The following is a 16,638-nucleotide window of genomic DNA, read 5'->3' as shown; positions in this document are numbered from 1 at the left end:
ATTTTCTTTATGTAGGTAGGTATAGATGGTATAGATTAAAGGTACCGCACTGTCGTGTATGTTGTTTCTATAGGTACAGGTAGGTATAATGGAGTATTATTTAACCGTATTTAATTAACTGAATTTATCCGTAAAAGGGTGACAGACAGATGGACTTACTTTTACATCTAAAATATTTGTATGGATGGAACCTAAAATAGTCGCCATTAACCATATTCGGCTCACTGCTGAGCTCGAGCCTCCTCTCAGAAAGAGGGATAAGGCCAATAGTCCACCACGCTGGTCCAATGCGGATTGGCAGACTTCACACACGCAGAGAATTAAGATAATTCTCTGGTATGCAGGTTTCATCACGATGTTTTTCTTCACCGTTTGAGACACATGATATTTAATTTCATAAAATGCACACAACTGAAAAGTTGGAGGTGCCCCCCCCGGACCGGATTCGAAGCCCACACCCTCCGGAATTGGAGGCAGAGGTCATATCCACTGAGCTATCACGGCTATAAAATGATAGGTTAGCGAAAATTGAGCCAATACCAATAGTATGTGTTCACTTTGCTGATTTACTTTTTATTTGAATAGGTATAGTACGTCCGTGTCAATACGTTGTGGAACGTTAATAAAACATTATTAATTTCGCAGTGCGAACTGCGAATCAGTAAACAGCAACCAAAGCGTTTTGACTCATCCAATGAATTTCAACAGAATTAATGGGGAACCGGAAGTTGGACTGTCCGAAATATATCCTGCACAATCTGATAAATTTTATCTGTATTTAAAATTTAATCTATGCTTGATGACAGTTGACATATGACACTGACGTCAGTCACTTGACATTGACATTTGTATTGTTTGATTTTACTTTTGAGCCTTTGACTTTGAGGTTAAATTTAAAATCAGAACGAAAAAAAAATTAAAATTTGAGCTGTGCAACTTAATAGATTTAATTAAAAAATCACAGAAAAATATATTATTACTGAACATTAACGATAAGTCTCGCTCTCAGTTTCATTAAGTTACGGGCCCTTGCCTTACCTACAAGTAATTACTGACGTAAATAATTACGTTGGATGGGTTCGAAGGTGTTTACTTGTGCAAGTACAGTGATTTGATTTCCTGAATCATTCTCACAAGGGGACTTCTACACATTGATTCACGACAGTATGATCAATAGCCGCTGCCTGTTAGTGTTAATAAAATAACATTTCCGTATTTGCGCCGTGTAGTTGTGTTTTGTGAAATATTAGTTAAAATGTTGAATAAAGTGAAACTGGTGTTGTCGAAGACGAACCGTTGGCATCGAGGTTTGTTTATATTTTTTATACATTTCAATGAGAAACTTTTTATTTCAAACGAGGTATTTAACCTTAAGCGTATTATTGACCTGCGTTGAGGTCAATATACGTAAAGTTTTATTAATATAAAAAGCTACGTACATTTATTTACCGTACACAAGTCAGAATATTGAGTAAGTAATGAAATAAAATGTAAAATGGAACAAAATCTCACATTGCCCACTAAGTGTAATTTGCTTTAGTAGGACCAACCTGATGAATATAATATATATAAAAAGGGTAGGGGTAGGGTAGGGTATATACTTACTTATTACATACTTATTAGGGGACACATTTGTGGTTTTAATATCATTCCTATTCTCAAGGGAATTTTGGCATAAAATATAGCCCCTGCTAGCTGATGACCTTAATTAGTGAAAGAATTTTTAAAATTGACCTAGTAGTTTTGTAGCCATTTTTTACAAATAAACAAAACTAAATAAGTTTTAGAATTTAAACTATCGTGAGTGTTATTCATATTAATTGATTATGAAACACGGCTAAAACTCACGTGATCCAGTTTGGATCGTGCGGCGATGCAAGAACCAGCTCATGACTAAGGGCCCCGTATGGGTTCAAAACTAGTCGGGCATACTCTGACCTAATATCACGTGAGTTTTAGCCGTGTTTCATAATCAATAATTAAAAATAAGTTTTATAGCAAACAATAATTCAGACACTGAAAAACATCCATATTTCTCATACAAATATTTTGCAGTTGTGAAAGTTACAATAATAAACTAAGACTAGCTGACGCCGTGCGGTTTTACCCCTGTGGTTCCCATTCCTGTAGGAGCTCGGGGATAATATGCAGCCTAATAGCCTTCCTTGATAAATGGGCTATCTAACACTAAAAGAATTTTTCAAATCGGACCAGTAGTTCCTGAGATTAGCGCATTCAAACAAACAAACAAACTCTTCAGCTTTATAATATTAGTATATTGCTATGACACAGAATAACAACAAAAAGACCTCAATCTGGTAGATTATCACAGTCTGATAACATTATTAAACATATAACATTATAATCTTGAAAGCTGTTGAAGATATAATTAAATATAATTAGCGGACGCCCGCGACTTCGTCCGCGTGAAACTCGATGTAAACTTTCAACTACACCTACCCAACTCTACCCCTACCCTACCCCTACACTACCCCTGCCCTACCCTACCCCTTACCCTACCCCTACACTACCCTACCCTACCCTACCCCTACCCTACACTACCCTTACCCTACCCCTACCCTACCCTACCCCTACCCTACCCTACCCTAACCTACCCCCTACTTTACCTTACCCAACCCTACCTTACCCCTACCCTACCCTTACCCTACCTCTACCCTACCCCTATCCTACCCCTACCTTTTTCTGATTTTTTTGCTATAAACCTCACGGAGCCCGATACCTTTCCAACGAATGCAAAACCGTGGAAATCAGTTCGTACGTTCTGGAGTTATAGCGTCAGGAAGGAAAACCCGACTTATTTTTATATAGTATAATAATAATATAATTATGTAAAAAACATAAGAATTTTTCCATGCCTTTGTTTAAGTGTGATAAGCAATAATATGACTAAAACATTAAACAAATAAATGTCATATTTGTTAATTTGATTTCACAGCCATATGAAGTAGGTACCTTTGAAAATCATGGTGATTTAAGATTTTGTGCTTCTTTATTACAAAAATTAAATTTAGAAAATAGCTAGTTTCACATTTATTAGGAATAAAAAAATAAAATAAATTATTTGTGTGTATAATAAGTATTTACCAGGATAACATACTGATACAGGCTATTTTTATAAAAAAAAATTGTATGCACTTAAGTTTTCTTTACACCCAATACAGTATAATTACCACAGGGGAAATCTTCTTCAAGGCAACAAACATATTGTTCACATAGTAGCATGTAACATATTGTTTACGTAGCAATTTATATTGTATTTAGGATAATTGACTAGTCAATACCTGTAGTTAGATCATTAAAACTGAAATCGACAGTAACTATGCTATTAACACATAAGAACCTGTAGTATGAGATACCTAATAAAACACTTTTGAGTTTTATGTGCTCTTACTAATATATACACTTGTTGAGATCTGGTTCTAAAATTTTTTTTTTAATAGTTTTTGGCTATCATTTTTTTAAATTCTGTTAAATTCAAATTTCAAAGATCTTGATACAAATGATGAAGCATACAATTCACTATACAATAGCATGCAACAAAATCTTATAACTAAATTATAATGTTGAACAAAAATCTTAAATACACTAATAATTAATTATTTAAGCTTTCGCTTAACTACTGAATCAAAGGTTGCTAATCTGGTGGCTTTTTATTTTATTTATATTCATTATAAGTTAGCGCTTACCTACACCTATCTCACCTGAGAGTGATGTGATGATGAAGTGATGATGCAATCTAAGATGGAAGCGGGCTAACTAGTTAGGAGAATGAAAATCCACACTCCCTTCGGTTTCTACACAACATCATACTGGAACACTAAATCGCTTGGCGGTACGTCTTTGCCGGTGGAACGCTTCCCATTAGCCAGACCTGAACCAATTTAGAAAACTTCAATCGGCCCAGCCGGGGATTAAACCCAGGACCTCCGTCTTGATCAAACCCAGGACCTCCGTCTTGTAAGTCCACCATGCATACCACTGTGCCACGGAGGCCATCAAATGGTATGATGTCACATAGAGTATAATAAAAAATAATAATAAAAAGCCTTTATTCAGAGTTCGTATATACATTCTGTTTGTCCCCTAGGACAAAGGTCTCCTTCAAACTTTTCCACAACTCCCTATCCCTTGCAGATTTTGCCCAGTTGCCTCCTGCCACCTGTCTTATTTCGTCCGCCCATCTCTGTTTTGGTCTTCCTCTTCGCCTTGCTTGCTTCGTTTTGCTCCATTTTTCTTTGCCTCTGATTGTGTGGCCTGCCCACTTCCATTTAAGTCTTTTGATTGCAATAGCTACTTCCTTTGTTTTTGTATGTTTTCTTCTTTTGGATAATTTTACTTTATCTGAGAGTTTTATACCCATCATACTTCTGTTAATAGAGTTTTGGCATATTTCTAGTTTTCTACGTTGAAGTTTAGTTAGAGACCATGTTTGGCAACCATATGTTATGATCGGTAGTATACATGAATCGAAGAGTCTTGCTTTAGTTCTCATATTTATTCCATTGTTTTTCATAATTTCTTTCATACTCCAGAAACGGTTCCATGCACCTCCTATTCTTCTGACGATTTCTTTTCCTGTTGAGTCTTCCATTGCCATTGTTTGCCCTAGATATACATATTCATCGACATACTCAATTGTAGTATTATTGATGGATACATTTTCTTTTATTCCGTTTGTCATAGCTTTAGTTTTATGTATATTCATATTCAATCCTACTTTCCGACTCTCGCTATCCAGTTCATTCAGCATTATTTCGAGTTCGTTACTTGTTTTAGCAAAGATTACAACATCATCTGCAAATCTTAGATGTGATAGGTTTTCACCATTTATAGATATGCCATTTCCTTCCCAATCCAGTTGACGAAAGATATCTTCTAGGACAGCAGTAAAAAGCTTAGGAGATATGGGGTCACCCTGACGTACGCCTCTTCCTATCTTGATTTCTTTTCCCTCTGTCTCTAGTTTTATTTTTGCTCTACTGTTAGCATAAATTTTCTTTAGTAACCTTATATATTTGTTCTCAACGCCCTGATTTTTCAGTGCATGCCATATTGCTTCATGTTCCAGTGAGTCAAATGCTTTGCTGTAATCTACGAAGCAGCAGTATAAGGTGATATTATATTCGTTACTCTTTTCTAAGATTTGTTTCACAACATATATGTGATCCAGAGTTGAGTAGCCAGTTCTAAAGCCTGCTTGCTCTGTTGGCTGACATTCATCTAATGTTTTAGTGATGCGGCTGAGGATCACTTTAGCAAAGACTTTATATATATTTGACATAAGGCTAATAGGTCTATAGTTGTTTATGTCATACTTATTTCCCTTTTTGTGTAGTAATACTATTGTTGACATTGTCCACTGGTCTGGGATTGTCTCCGATTTAATTACATCATTGAATATATTTGTAAGAATGGGTACTAGGGTGTCTTTGTTTTCTAATAGGTATTCATTTGTAATACTGTCAGATCCTGGGGCTTTGTCCTTTTTTTGTGTTAATATTGCTTTCTCCACTTCGGTAAACATTATTTCTGGGACCTTGTCATTCACCAATTCTACTGAACATAGAGTGCTTTGGCTAGAGTATAAGTTTTCAAAGAAATCTGTTGCTATTTTGTTGATATCTGAGCGTCGAGTGACCTTTGTACCGCTTGCAGTCTCTATATTAGGTATCCACTCGCGTTTCTCATTTAATTGTTTAGTTGCTTTCTTTATGCCTCCCGTTTTCTGGATACATTTCATTATCTTTTCGAATCTGTATTTTTCTCTGTCTTTTCTTATGTTTGTGTTTATTTGTTTGTTGATATTAGTTATATTTCTTCGAATTTCTTTTGATTTATTCGTAATACTCATCAGACTAGCTCTTTCTTCTAGTAGACTTCTTGTATTTTCAGAAAGCCATAGCTGTCTGCGGCATCGTCCTAAGGATGTTTCTCCTGTTGTACTGGTAGTCAAAGCTTCTAGGAATTTATTATATTTTTCCTGTGTCTTTAGTTCTTTTGTGATTTCTATAAAGCTTTTCATTTTTTCATTCAGGTCTGTACTATCTAAGAAAATATCCTTATTGTTTGCTTTGATTTTGAATGGACGTCTATGTTTTTCTGTGTTCAAATTCAGTTTAGCTCGGACTGGTCTGTAGTTACTGTTAAAGTTTAAGTTTTTTATTACTCTGCAGTCATTGAATTTCTGGCTTCTGTTTGAGAGAATAAAATGAATTTCGTTTTTGTATCTTCCGTCGGGAGATTCCCATGTCCATCTATTGTTGGGTCGGGCTTTATATTGACTATTAAGTACCTTTAAATTGTGTTCAAAGGCCAGTGCAATAAGTTTCTCTCCATTTCTTGTTCTTTTACCTGAGGTATGAGGGCCAATCACCAATTCTTCTCCATTTCTTCTGTTGCCGATTTGCGCATTGAAGTCGCCCATTACAATCAAGTTTTTGTTTGTGTGGTTTTTTATTGCCTCTGTGAGATTGGAGTAGAAAGAATCTATTTCAGTATTTGTTGACTGCTCTGTTGGGGAGTAGACTTGGACAATGGACCATATTTGTCTCGAATACTGCAACTTTATGTTTAAGATTGCGATACGTTCTGATATGCCTATGAATTCTTCAATGTTATCTTTTAATTCTTTTCTTATTAAGAAACCTACGCCATGTTTGCCAGGGGTTTCCCCTTTATGGTAGAGAATGAATTGTCCCCGGTCCTCTATTTTTTCTCCCAAGCGTCTCACTTCACTTAGTCCTATGATCATCCAATTAATATTTTGTAATGCCAACATGAGTTCGGATAATTTTTCTTCAGTTCTTAGAGAAAGTGTATTGTATGTAGCTAAATAAATGTTGTCTAGATGGCGAGGAGCGGGTGTCTGTTTTAACGTTTTAATATTTGGAGGGTAGTAGTCATCTTTCCCCACGGTGACTAGCCGGCTTGGGGTGCATTTTTCCAGTTGTTGTTTAAATGGTTCATTCATTGTGGTCCGGTGGTCGTAGGTAGCTGTTAGTTTTTTGAGAGCTTATGGGTCTGTTGCGTTGGCATGTTTGGTGAGTCAGTTGGGACTCGCTTTCTTTTTTCTCGGCCACTTGTTTTTTTAACTATTAATTTATCATGTTTTATAACACATAGAAACTATAGAGAAATTGTGCTTTAAAGTAAACATGCTCCCATTATAGCCTGCATTGTCACTTAACATCAGGTAAGATCACAGTCAAGGGTTAACTTGTCATTGAATAATAGAAAAAAAAAAGTGTGTGTCAGCTCCGACGAACTCTCTTTCAGATCGACTGTCTAAATAGGTGTATGTTGCCCCACAGCATACACTATGTATGTCTCAATACTAACGCCTGAAAAGTGAAAGGTGCGCAACTGAGGAGCAGCAGGCCGCGGCGTGCGTGCCCGCCAACAGCGTGCACATGCATGCGGGCGCGACCTATTACGCTGTTGGCGACAACGGTGAAAGGTGCGCAGAATAGGTTGCGCACAAAAACGTATCGTTGTCATTCGTTCATCGAATTTTACTGCCCATATTGAAAATCGATTCTTAAGGAGTAAACTCCAAAAACGAATATTTGCAGTGCTGCTGATATTCGCGCTGGTGGAGTCCAAGCTGTTTCCCGGCGGCAAGGTGGGTTTCCGCTGCAACGACCCGGCGCTGTCCTACCCCTACACTGGCGACACCGTCAGCTGGAAGTGGCTGATGGCTATCACACTGCTGATACCACTTTTGGTGGTAAGTGAGTGCACATTTCGTATTTTTTTTTCTAAGAAAGAAAGACGCCCCCGCTTTTTTAACCCGATTTTGCCCACGGCTTTGCCCACGCAAAATCGGTGAGAAAAAGAGTCTGTGTACCGATTTTTATGATGATGCACGGTTTTTTTAGTTATTATTAATCTGCATACCAATTTTTAGCTTTCTACCTTGAAAATTGTGGAATGCTCCATACAAACTTCCACAACAATTTTAGGGAAGTGGGAAGAGACAAAAAGTAGTAGTAGTATTTACAAAATCACGTCAATTGGTCGCTTCGTTTTTCCGTGACAGACGGACAAACAAAATGACACACACACTTTCAAATTATATAATATTAGTGTGGGTTAGATGAATGGACATGTCCCAATTTTGTATGGAGGCTGGGCCTTTATTCCGAGTGTCAACTAAGCAGAACAAATTATTTTCATCTTAAAAGGACATAAAATATAGGGCTTAAAACCCAAAATAAAAAATTTTTGGAACTAGCATTTTTTTAAATTAAATAAATAAAAAGTATTTATTTCATTAGCTGACAACATTAATTAAGAATTTTCATCATGGCAACATGCTTGTAACTCACACTCTGACAGATTGTCAGTGATCTTCGCGTAGAAGCGTTCGTGTAGGGCGTTTTTAAAGCAATTTAAGTTTTTTTTTTGCATAATAATTTTTTTGCTTCTCTATCTACGATTTAATGTTTCTTTTTAACTTGTAGCATTGATTTGACGATATTACATGACATGGTCAGCTTACACCGGATATTAATTCAACTCCAGGCGTTTTTATTGGTTGTTTTGAACACTTTAACTGCGTTGTCTAGGTTTAATTTGTAGACAAGGGAGCGAAACAAAAAAAAATATTCATCTAATTAATGCGGGTTCCAAAAATTCTGAAAATTATTTTCTCAACAGCAATTTGTATCTTTAATCCGTAAAAAATACTATCGACCTGCTTATAAATTATAAATAATAAAGGCCCATTATGTCCTTTCATAAGTAAAATGTTTTTTTTTAGATGCTCATAGTAGAAAGGCAGAGGGACAAGCTGCAGATAGCCAAACAGAACGCGCTGCGCTGGTACAAAGAGTATGTGTTCGGCTTCCTGCTCAACCTGACACTGGTGCAGACTGTCAAGTCCATCGTCGGCTCGCCCAGACCACACTTCTTTGACACTTGTCAACCTAAAGAGGCTGACACTTGCGAAGTGTAAGTATTATATAAGTATTCTCACTTGTCACGTTATTTTATTTTTATAGTGATAATTGACAGGAACAGCAGATATTGTACCTGATGTTCAATGGAAAACCATTTCTCTATCTAACTAGTCTATGAAGTCTATGAAGTAATGAAAGAAAGAAGATACACAATAGAATATGAACAAATGCAAATTTTGTATGTACTTGTTGGTGTATTTTGTTTAATAAATATATAAATAAAAGGTTAAAACAAAAACCATTATTAAAGTATAAATTACTGAAAAGTAGAGATGGAAAAACAAAACTAATTCGTTAAACATTAAATACTATTATAGTAATAGTATTTAATGTTTAACGAATTAGTTTACTTACGTTAGTTTATAGACTAACTTATTTATTTACACCTTTTTTTATTTTTAACAATGTTTAATAAAATATAATACAAAACACTGTCAATTTTTTTTAAGCTCAGGACTCTAGAGGAACCTCCTCACAATACACGCTTTTTTTAGAATCACTGCCTTCTGTATTGATCCAACATTCAAGCGAAAGCTCAAGGTGTTGGTCAAAGCTTTTCTCTATAAGATCATTGATTCAAACTATTACTACGTCATCAACCCATATTTGGCTCACTGCTGAGCTTGAGTCTCCTCTTAGAATGAGAGGGGTTAGGCCAATAGTCCACCACGCTGGCCCAATACGGATTGGCAGACTTCACACACAGAGAATTAAGATAATTCTCTGGTATACAGGTTTCCTCACGATGTTTTCCTTCACCGATTAAGACACGTGATATTTAATTTCTTAAAATGCACACAACTGAAAAGTTAGAGGTGCCCCAGACCGGATTCGACCCACACCCTCCGGAATCGGAGGCAGAGGTCATATCCACTGGGCTATTTATTTATCTCGTTTCCAGTTCCGAGTATGTGTCAAGCTATACCTGCACGAAAGCTTACTGGCTGAGCCAGTCCGATCGCAGCTTCCCGTCAGGACACACATCACTAGCCTTCCACATGGGCATATTTGTTGTGGTGAGTACTGTTTGTTTCAGCTCAGGTTTATGTATATCTTAGCATTACATAGGTTCACCGTGACGGTGCCGGGTCCATCGCATGGTAGAGAGAAAATCTCCGAGCAGAGTCCTGAACTTGTGACTACAGGATGTAGGGTTAAGGAATTCTGTGACGATCGATCAACACTCCCCGTTCTCTGCTCGTGTTGTTCTCCCTGCCTAGCCAAATTTGGTAAGATCCTATTAGAGCAGCTTTGGATACTCGTTCTAATATAGAACTAGCTGCAGTTCTAGAGAGGTCTTTAAGCAAGTTATAGAAAGATTTTGCTGGTAATCCTCTCGCACCTACTTCACTAACAAGTTAACTAACTATAAAAAACATTTATTTTACGAAATATATTTTACTATTTCTATATTCTCTATCTTTCTATATCTATTTCCTCTCTTTAGTCCAACTCTATAGACCAACCACAAGTGGTTAGTCTATGCGGCTTGGAGTTAATGAGTTCCTTATTTCAAGCCTTGAGTTTGGTATAAAATGTTAAGCTTTTCTTTCTTCCAAGAAATTCTAAACAGCAGCCATGATTTATGTGCCACAGAGAGTATGTGAAGCCGTCAATCCCGGTCATGATAGTTAACATTTGATATTTATTATCTATACATTGTAGGTCGGTGTGTTTTTTACTGTACACTGAATAGAGTGCCTGTACACATATATCTGCCTACTCAACACACGTGTCTTCCAGTACTACTTGAGCCAACGCGCGCGGCACGTGAACGCGCGCGCCGTGCTGTCGGGGCAGGCGCTGTGCGTGTCGAGCGCGCTGTGCTGCGCCGCGTCCCGGCTCACCGACCACCGGCACCACTGGTGGGACGTGCTGGCGGGCGCGCTGCTCACCGCGCCCGTGCTGCTGTACACTGTGAGTAGTGACACACACACGCGCCTACACAACACACGTGTCTGTCAGTACATGAGCCAACGCGCGCCGCGTCCCGGCTCACCGACCACCGGCACCACTGGTGGGACGTGCTGGCGGGCGCGCTGCTCACCGCGCCCGTGCTGCTGTACACTGTGAGTAGTGACACACACACGCGCCTACACAACACACGTGTCTGTCAGTACATGAGCCAACGCGCGCCGCGTCCCGGCTCACCGACCACCGGCACCACTGGTGGGACGTGCTGGCGGGCGCGCTGCTCACCGCGCCCGTGCTGCTGTACACTGTGAGTAGTGACACACACACGCGCCTACACAACACACGTGTCTGTCAGTACATGAGCCAACGCGCGCCGCGTCCCGGCTCACCGACCACCGGCACCACTGGTGGGACGTGCTGGCGGGCGCGCTGCTCACCGCGCCCGTGCTGCTGTACACTGTGAGTAGTGACACACACACGCGCCTACACAACACACGTGTCTGTCAGTACATGAGCCAACGCGCGCCGCGTCCCGGCTCACCGACCACCGGCACCACTGGTGGGACGTGCTGGCGGGCGCGCTGCTCACCGCGCCCGTGCTGCTGTACACTGTGAGTAGTGACACACACACGCGCCTACACAACACACGTGTCTGTCAGTACATGAGCCAACGCGCGCCGCGTATCGGCACACAAAGAAATATAATTTATTTATTCAATTACATATTTGCTCGACTGTGATATTACCAATTAAAGCGTTTTTCTTTTCAGATCGTTTATTTGTGCAAAAACTTTGAATGTTCACCAAAGAGCGACGTAACAACTGATGACCAAAGAGAAGAAACCTCAGATATTACGAATGAGACTCCCGTAGAAATTAAATAGTATTAGAAGTATTATAAATACTTCGACTGTATAACAGTCATATTGTAGTTATAAAATTGTATAGTTTGTCTATGTTTGGAAGCCTCTTTAGCTTTGGGTGTAGTGGTAAGGTGTACAGACAAGCGTTTGATAGTAGGGGTCTACGTGAAGAGGACAGGCAAAAAGTCGATGTTTCTTATTTCAGAAGTATTCTGTAACCACTATATTAGAAATATATTTTATACCCATATATAATCCCGTAATTCTGTAACCAATCCCTATATTATAAAAAATATTTGATACCCATACAAAGGACTTTTTATATGGGTATCAAATATTGTCCTAATATAGTTACTGGTTACTGTATTAAGGGACTTTTAAATTTTGAAACGAATCTTTAAATTGTACATAGATAAATTACCTTACCATTACATCCAAAGACAAATGACTTCTCTAAATAGATTGACTTTAAAAGCACTATTTTTATAATCGAGTATTTATAAGATTTTAATGTATTGGTATTGTGATTTCTGACTAAGTTTTTCAAAACAAATTTTATATAAAAAATAATATTATGTAATTGCATGTGTGTACCTAGTTAGGTACAGTCTAAATATACCGCTAAAACCAGACCACAGTCAATTTATACTCAGAGGCACAATTATCCGCCGACCTTATTATACGCGAGTGTACTAAAGTGGGCGGATAGTTGTGCCTCTGAGTATAGATATTAGTGATTGATCCGAGATATAGTGCTAAGCCCTACATCTCCTCATATAAGGAAAGGTCCTAGCTCTGTAGGGCTCCGAAATTATAATTTTTTTTATACGCGAGTATATTAAAGTGGGCGGATAGTTGTGCCTCTGAGTATAGAAATTAGTGATTAGTGCCTAAATCTCCTCATATAAGGAAAGGTCCTAATCTCCTCATATAAGGCTCTGTAGGGGCCGAAATTATTATTTTTTTTTTTTTATTCTTCACAAGTTATTTATTTTTTTCTGCTGTAAAGCATTATATGCACAACTGTACACTGAAAATATATATTCTAGGTATATTCATAGTTTATTTATTGATCATATTTTTTGAAGAAATGTTAGTCAAGCGAAGCTTGTTTATTTAAAGATTGTATTATTTATATAACTCCTAGTCCATTTGTGATAAGTTACTAATCATCATCAAACAAATTATTCTTTACCAATGGCTAGACCATTGGCAAAATAATCAGAATTAGAAAATACCTTCACCCATCTGTTTCAGGGATGCAGACCAGAATTTGAAATTAAATTTGGTTTGTTATATTGCAATTAGGTTGCCTAAAAATTCCTGGTCAAATATAAACTATTATATTCATGATGGTTCTGTCAGGAGTTTTAGGCAACCTAATCACAACATATTGTTTAATATGTCATCATCATCATCATCATATCAGCCGATGGCCGTCCACTGCAGGACATAGGCCTTTTGTAGGGACTTCCAAACATCACGATACTGAGCCACCTGCATCCAGCGAATCCCTGCGACTCGCTTGATGTCGTCAGTCCACCTGGTGGGGGGTCGGCCAACACTGCGCTTACTAGTGCGGGGTCGCCATTCCTGCACTTTGGGACCCCAACGTCCATCGGCTCTTCGAACTATGTGCCCCGCCCATTGCCACTTCAGCTCCGCAACTCGTTGAGCTATGTCGGTGACTTTGGTTCTTCTGCGGATCTCCTCGTTTCTGATTCGATCACGCAGAGATACTCCGAGCATAGCTCGTTCCATCGCCCGCTGTGTGACTCTGAGCCTTCTTATGAGGCCCATAGTCAGCGACCAAGTCTCGGAACCATAGGTCATCACTGGCAACACGTACTGTTCGAAGTTCGTTCGTTTAATATGTAGTAGATACTAATTAGAAATAACCTTCACCTATCTGTTTATGGGATGAAAAGTTTGTGAAGTTTTAGTAGTACATATTAAACTATATGTAGTGAGTTTGCCTAATGTAAAATGTCATGTTTGACGACATGGCTAAGATAATTATAGTGATATATCGTTTTTTGCCTTTACTTTACCATGAGGGTATTTTCCAAAAAGGCTTGTTTAATAGCTATATTTTTATGTACACTATTTATATACTAATAATGGATAAGTAGACTTATAGGCAAGTTCGTTCATGACACTCCCATGATGTGCGGGCGACGGGAGGGGAAGGACTGCGCGGGGCATCGCAACCCCCCTCCCGGCCCCTATGGACCATTGGGAGTGTTACGAACGAATTTGCTAAGCTATAGCAAGCGTCAACGACACCGTGACGAGAAAAAGACAAATTTAGACCAATAGAGCAGAGTCGAAAATATCGCTATCTCTGCAATAAAAGAGAGTGATATTTTCAAACTCGACCGCTATTGGTCGATATTTCTCTTGTCTCGATATGTTAGTAGCCGTGATAGCCCAGTGGATATGACCTCTGCATCCGATTCCGGAGGGCGTGGGTTCGAATCCGGTCCGGGGCATGCACCTCCAACTTTTCAGTTGTGTGCATTTTAAGAAATTAAATATCACGTGACTTTAACGATGAAGGACCTGCATACCAAAAAATTTTCGTAATTCTCTGCGTGTGTGAAGTCTGCCAATCAGCATTGGGCTAGCGTGGTGGACTATTGGCCTATCCCCTCTCATTCTGAGAGGAGACTCGAGCTCAGCAGTGAGCCGGTTATGGGTTGATCAAATCAAATCAATATGTTGCGGTGTGCATATTAGACCTAATAGAGAACCATTTCAAATGGTTAGAGATATTTGTCACCTTTAGGTACATTTATATTTTTAGTAACTACGCTATTCATTTATTTTCCAGTGATGGATAGTATAATTTTCTACTTTTTATAAGGGTATGACTCTTTTTTTACATTCCTTATATACATATATGAAACTATTTGCTAAATGTCTATCTATTTTGTACATGTTGTATGTTTGTGATAATTATTATTTAAAAGCTGGTAGATTTTTTTTGTAAATGGCAACTAAGTGTTAATATAATCTACCAGCTCTCTGCCTATTCAGTGATGAAAAATAAAAACATATCTAAAATTTCTAATAGTTTTATTTCAACTTAATTTATTTATTAAACTAGCGGACGCCCGCGACTTCGTCCGCCCTTAGACCTCTTTAATCCGGCCCTTACAATAGTATGGCTGTAAAAATGGAGTAACTTCTCCCGTTTTCCCAACATTTCCCTTCACTGCTCTGCTCCTATTGATCGTAGCGTGATGAAAAGTATACTATAACCTGCCCAGGAGTATGAAGAATAATTGTACCAAGTTTCGTTAAAATCCGTCTAGTAGTTTTTGTTTCTATAACGAACATAATTGTAGACGGACAGACAAACAAAAATTTTACTGATTGCATTTGGCTTCAGTATTGATTACGATTCAGTAATCACCCCCTGTTTGTAATTTGGAAATATATTTCATGTAATTGACTGACTCTACAGATTTATTATAAGTATTGATTATGTAACTGGATAAAGATATAGCTTTCTATTATTAGAATTTTCAAAATTGGTTCAGTATATGCAACTCCACAAACTACCTCTTATCATCACCAAATCACTTCCTTGTTGCGAGAAGCTTAGTGCAGACATGAAATCTCAAAAATAATAAAAACCAAACACCATTTAATCATATACCTTTACTTTATTTTAAGATTCACAATCATTATGATCTTACAGAACATAATATGACAGAAACAAAAATCCGTAGACCAAGTACATAAATACTTAATTCTAGTAGCTATCTATACAAAATATCCTTGATATTTGAAATACTAGGTTAAAATCATATCCAGATCACAAAAATCTTTCAACTTGGAAGAATTTTTTATAAATAATAATTTTAAAAACAGCCGATTTGAAACAGAAAAATATCTTTATAATACACATTTTTATGGAAGCTTAATATAAATAAATGCACAAGGAATTCGCCAAAACAATGACAATTTTATTTGAAAATTATGAAATTTCTTTGATAATTAATTTATAATTGGTAGGTTTATCATGTTCTGAAATATGTAAATAGACAACTAGCAGAAAAAAACTCTAAGGTAAGAGAAAAAATAAATTAAAAAAGAACACTATTTTAAACTTAAAATTATTGAGCCACTCAATAATAATAATAATAACTGGACGTCAATCAGAAAAAAAAATCGAATACGTCTCTATCTCCCTCTAACACATACTATAGATGGAGAAAGACAGTGAGAGAGACATTAGAAACTCAAACTGCTGAGTTATACACCATTACCTAACACCGTTACTGTAGGATTAACAGCGACCCACGACATTAATCTCCAAATTATGAGAAAAAGACACTCGACCAATAGCGGCTGATCCGGAAATATAACTCTAACTCTCTCTTTCGTCCTATCGCAACGTCTTCACGAGATATTTATTTATTTACTTGCTGACCCAGCTAACTTTGTTTTGCCTGATCGGCATTAAAAATAGGGGTTAACGGTAAAAGAATGAAAATTTAGGGTATTTACTTCTACCCTAACGCTACCCTATACAGGTGGAAAAATCTCATCAATAGAAATTGATCAAGCCCAAACACAAGGTACCTACTGTGAACCGTTGAAGAGTTCCCTTAACTGTCCTTCGTCTTCATCACCAGACCACTACTGGGAGCCAGTTCTAATCAATGAATGAACAAATGAAAAAACAAATCAATGAAGCTCAAACAAAAGGTAACTGCAATCAATCTTTGAGGAGTTCCATCGTCTTTGACTCCAACATCAGACCAACTCCAGACCTTCATGAAATTGTGTATACGTTACGCTATCAACCCATATACGGCTCACTGCTGAGCTCGAGTCTCCTCTCAGAATGAGAGGGGTTAGGCTAATAG

At 37.9% G+C, this 16,638-nt stretch overlaps 1 protein-coding gene across 1 annotated transcript; it reads left to right on the top strand.

Moving 5' to 3' along the window:
- Positions 1-866: 866 nt before the first annotated feature.
- LOC112047678 (phospholipid phosphatase homolog 1.2 homolog) lies at positions 867-14,826 on the top strand. Its single transcript, XM_024084878.2, has 6 exons — positions 867-1,307; positions 7,593-7,747; positions 8,783-8,973; positions 9,883-9,997; positions 10,725-11,506; positions 11,666-14,826. The coding sequence occupies exons 1-5, from the start codon at positions 1,256-1,258 to the stop codon at positions 11,052-11,054; spliced, it is 843 nt and encodes a 280-aa protein (XP_023940646.2). The 5' UTR covers positions 867-1,255; the 3' UTR covers positions 11,055-11,506; positions 11,666-14,826.
- Positions 14,827-16,638: the final 1,812 nt, after the last annotated feature.

This window comes from Bicyclus anynana, chromosome 20 (assembly GCF_947172395.1).
Source record: "Bicyclus anynana chromosome 20, ilBicAnyn1.1, whole genome shotgun sequence".
NCBI lineage: Eukaryota > Metazoa > Arthropoda > Insecta > Lepidoptera > Nymphalidae > Bicyclus > Bicyclus anynana.
This window is presented reverse-complemented; position numbering and strand designations above follow the sequence as displayed.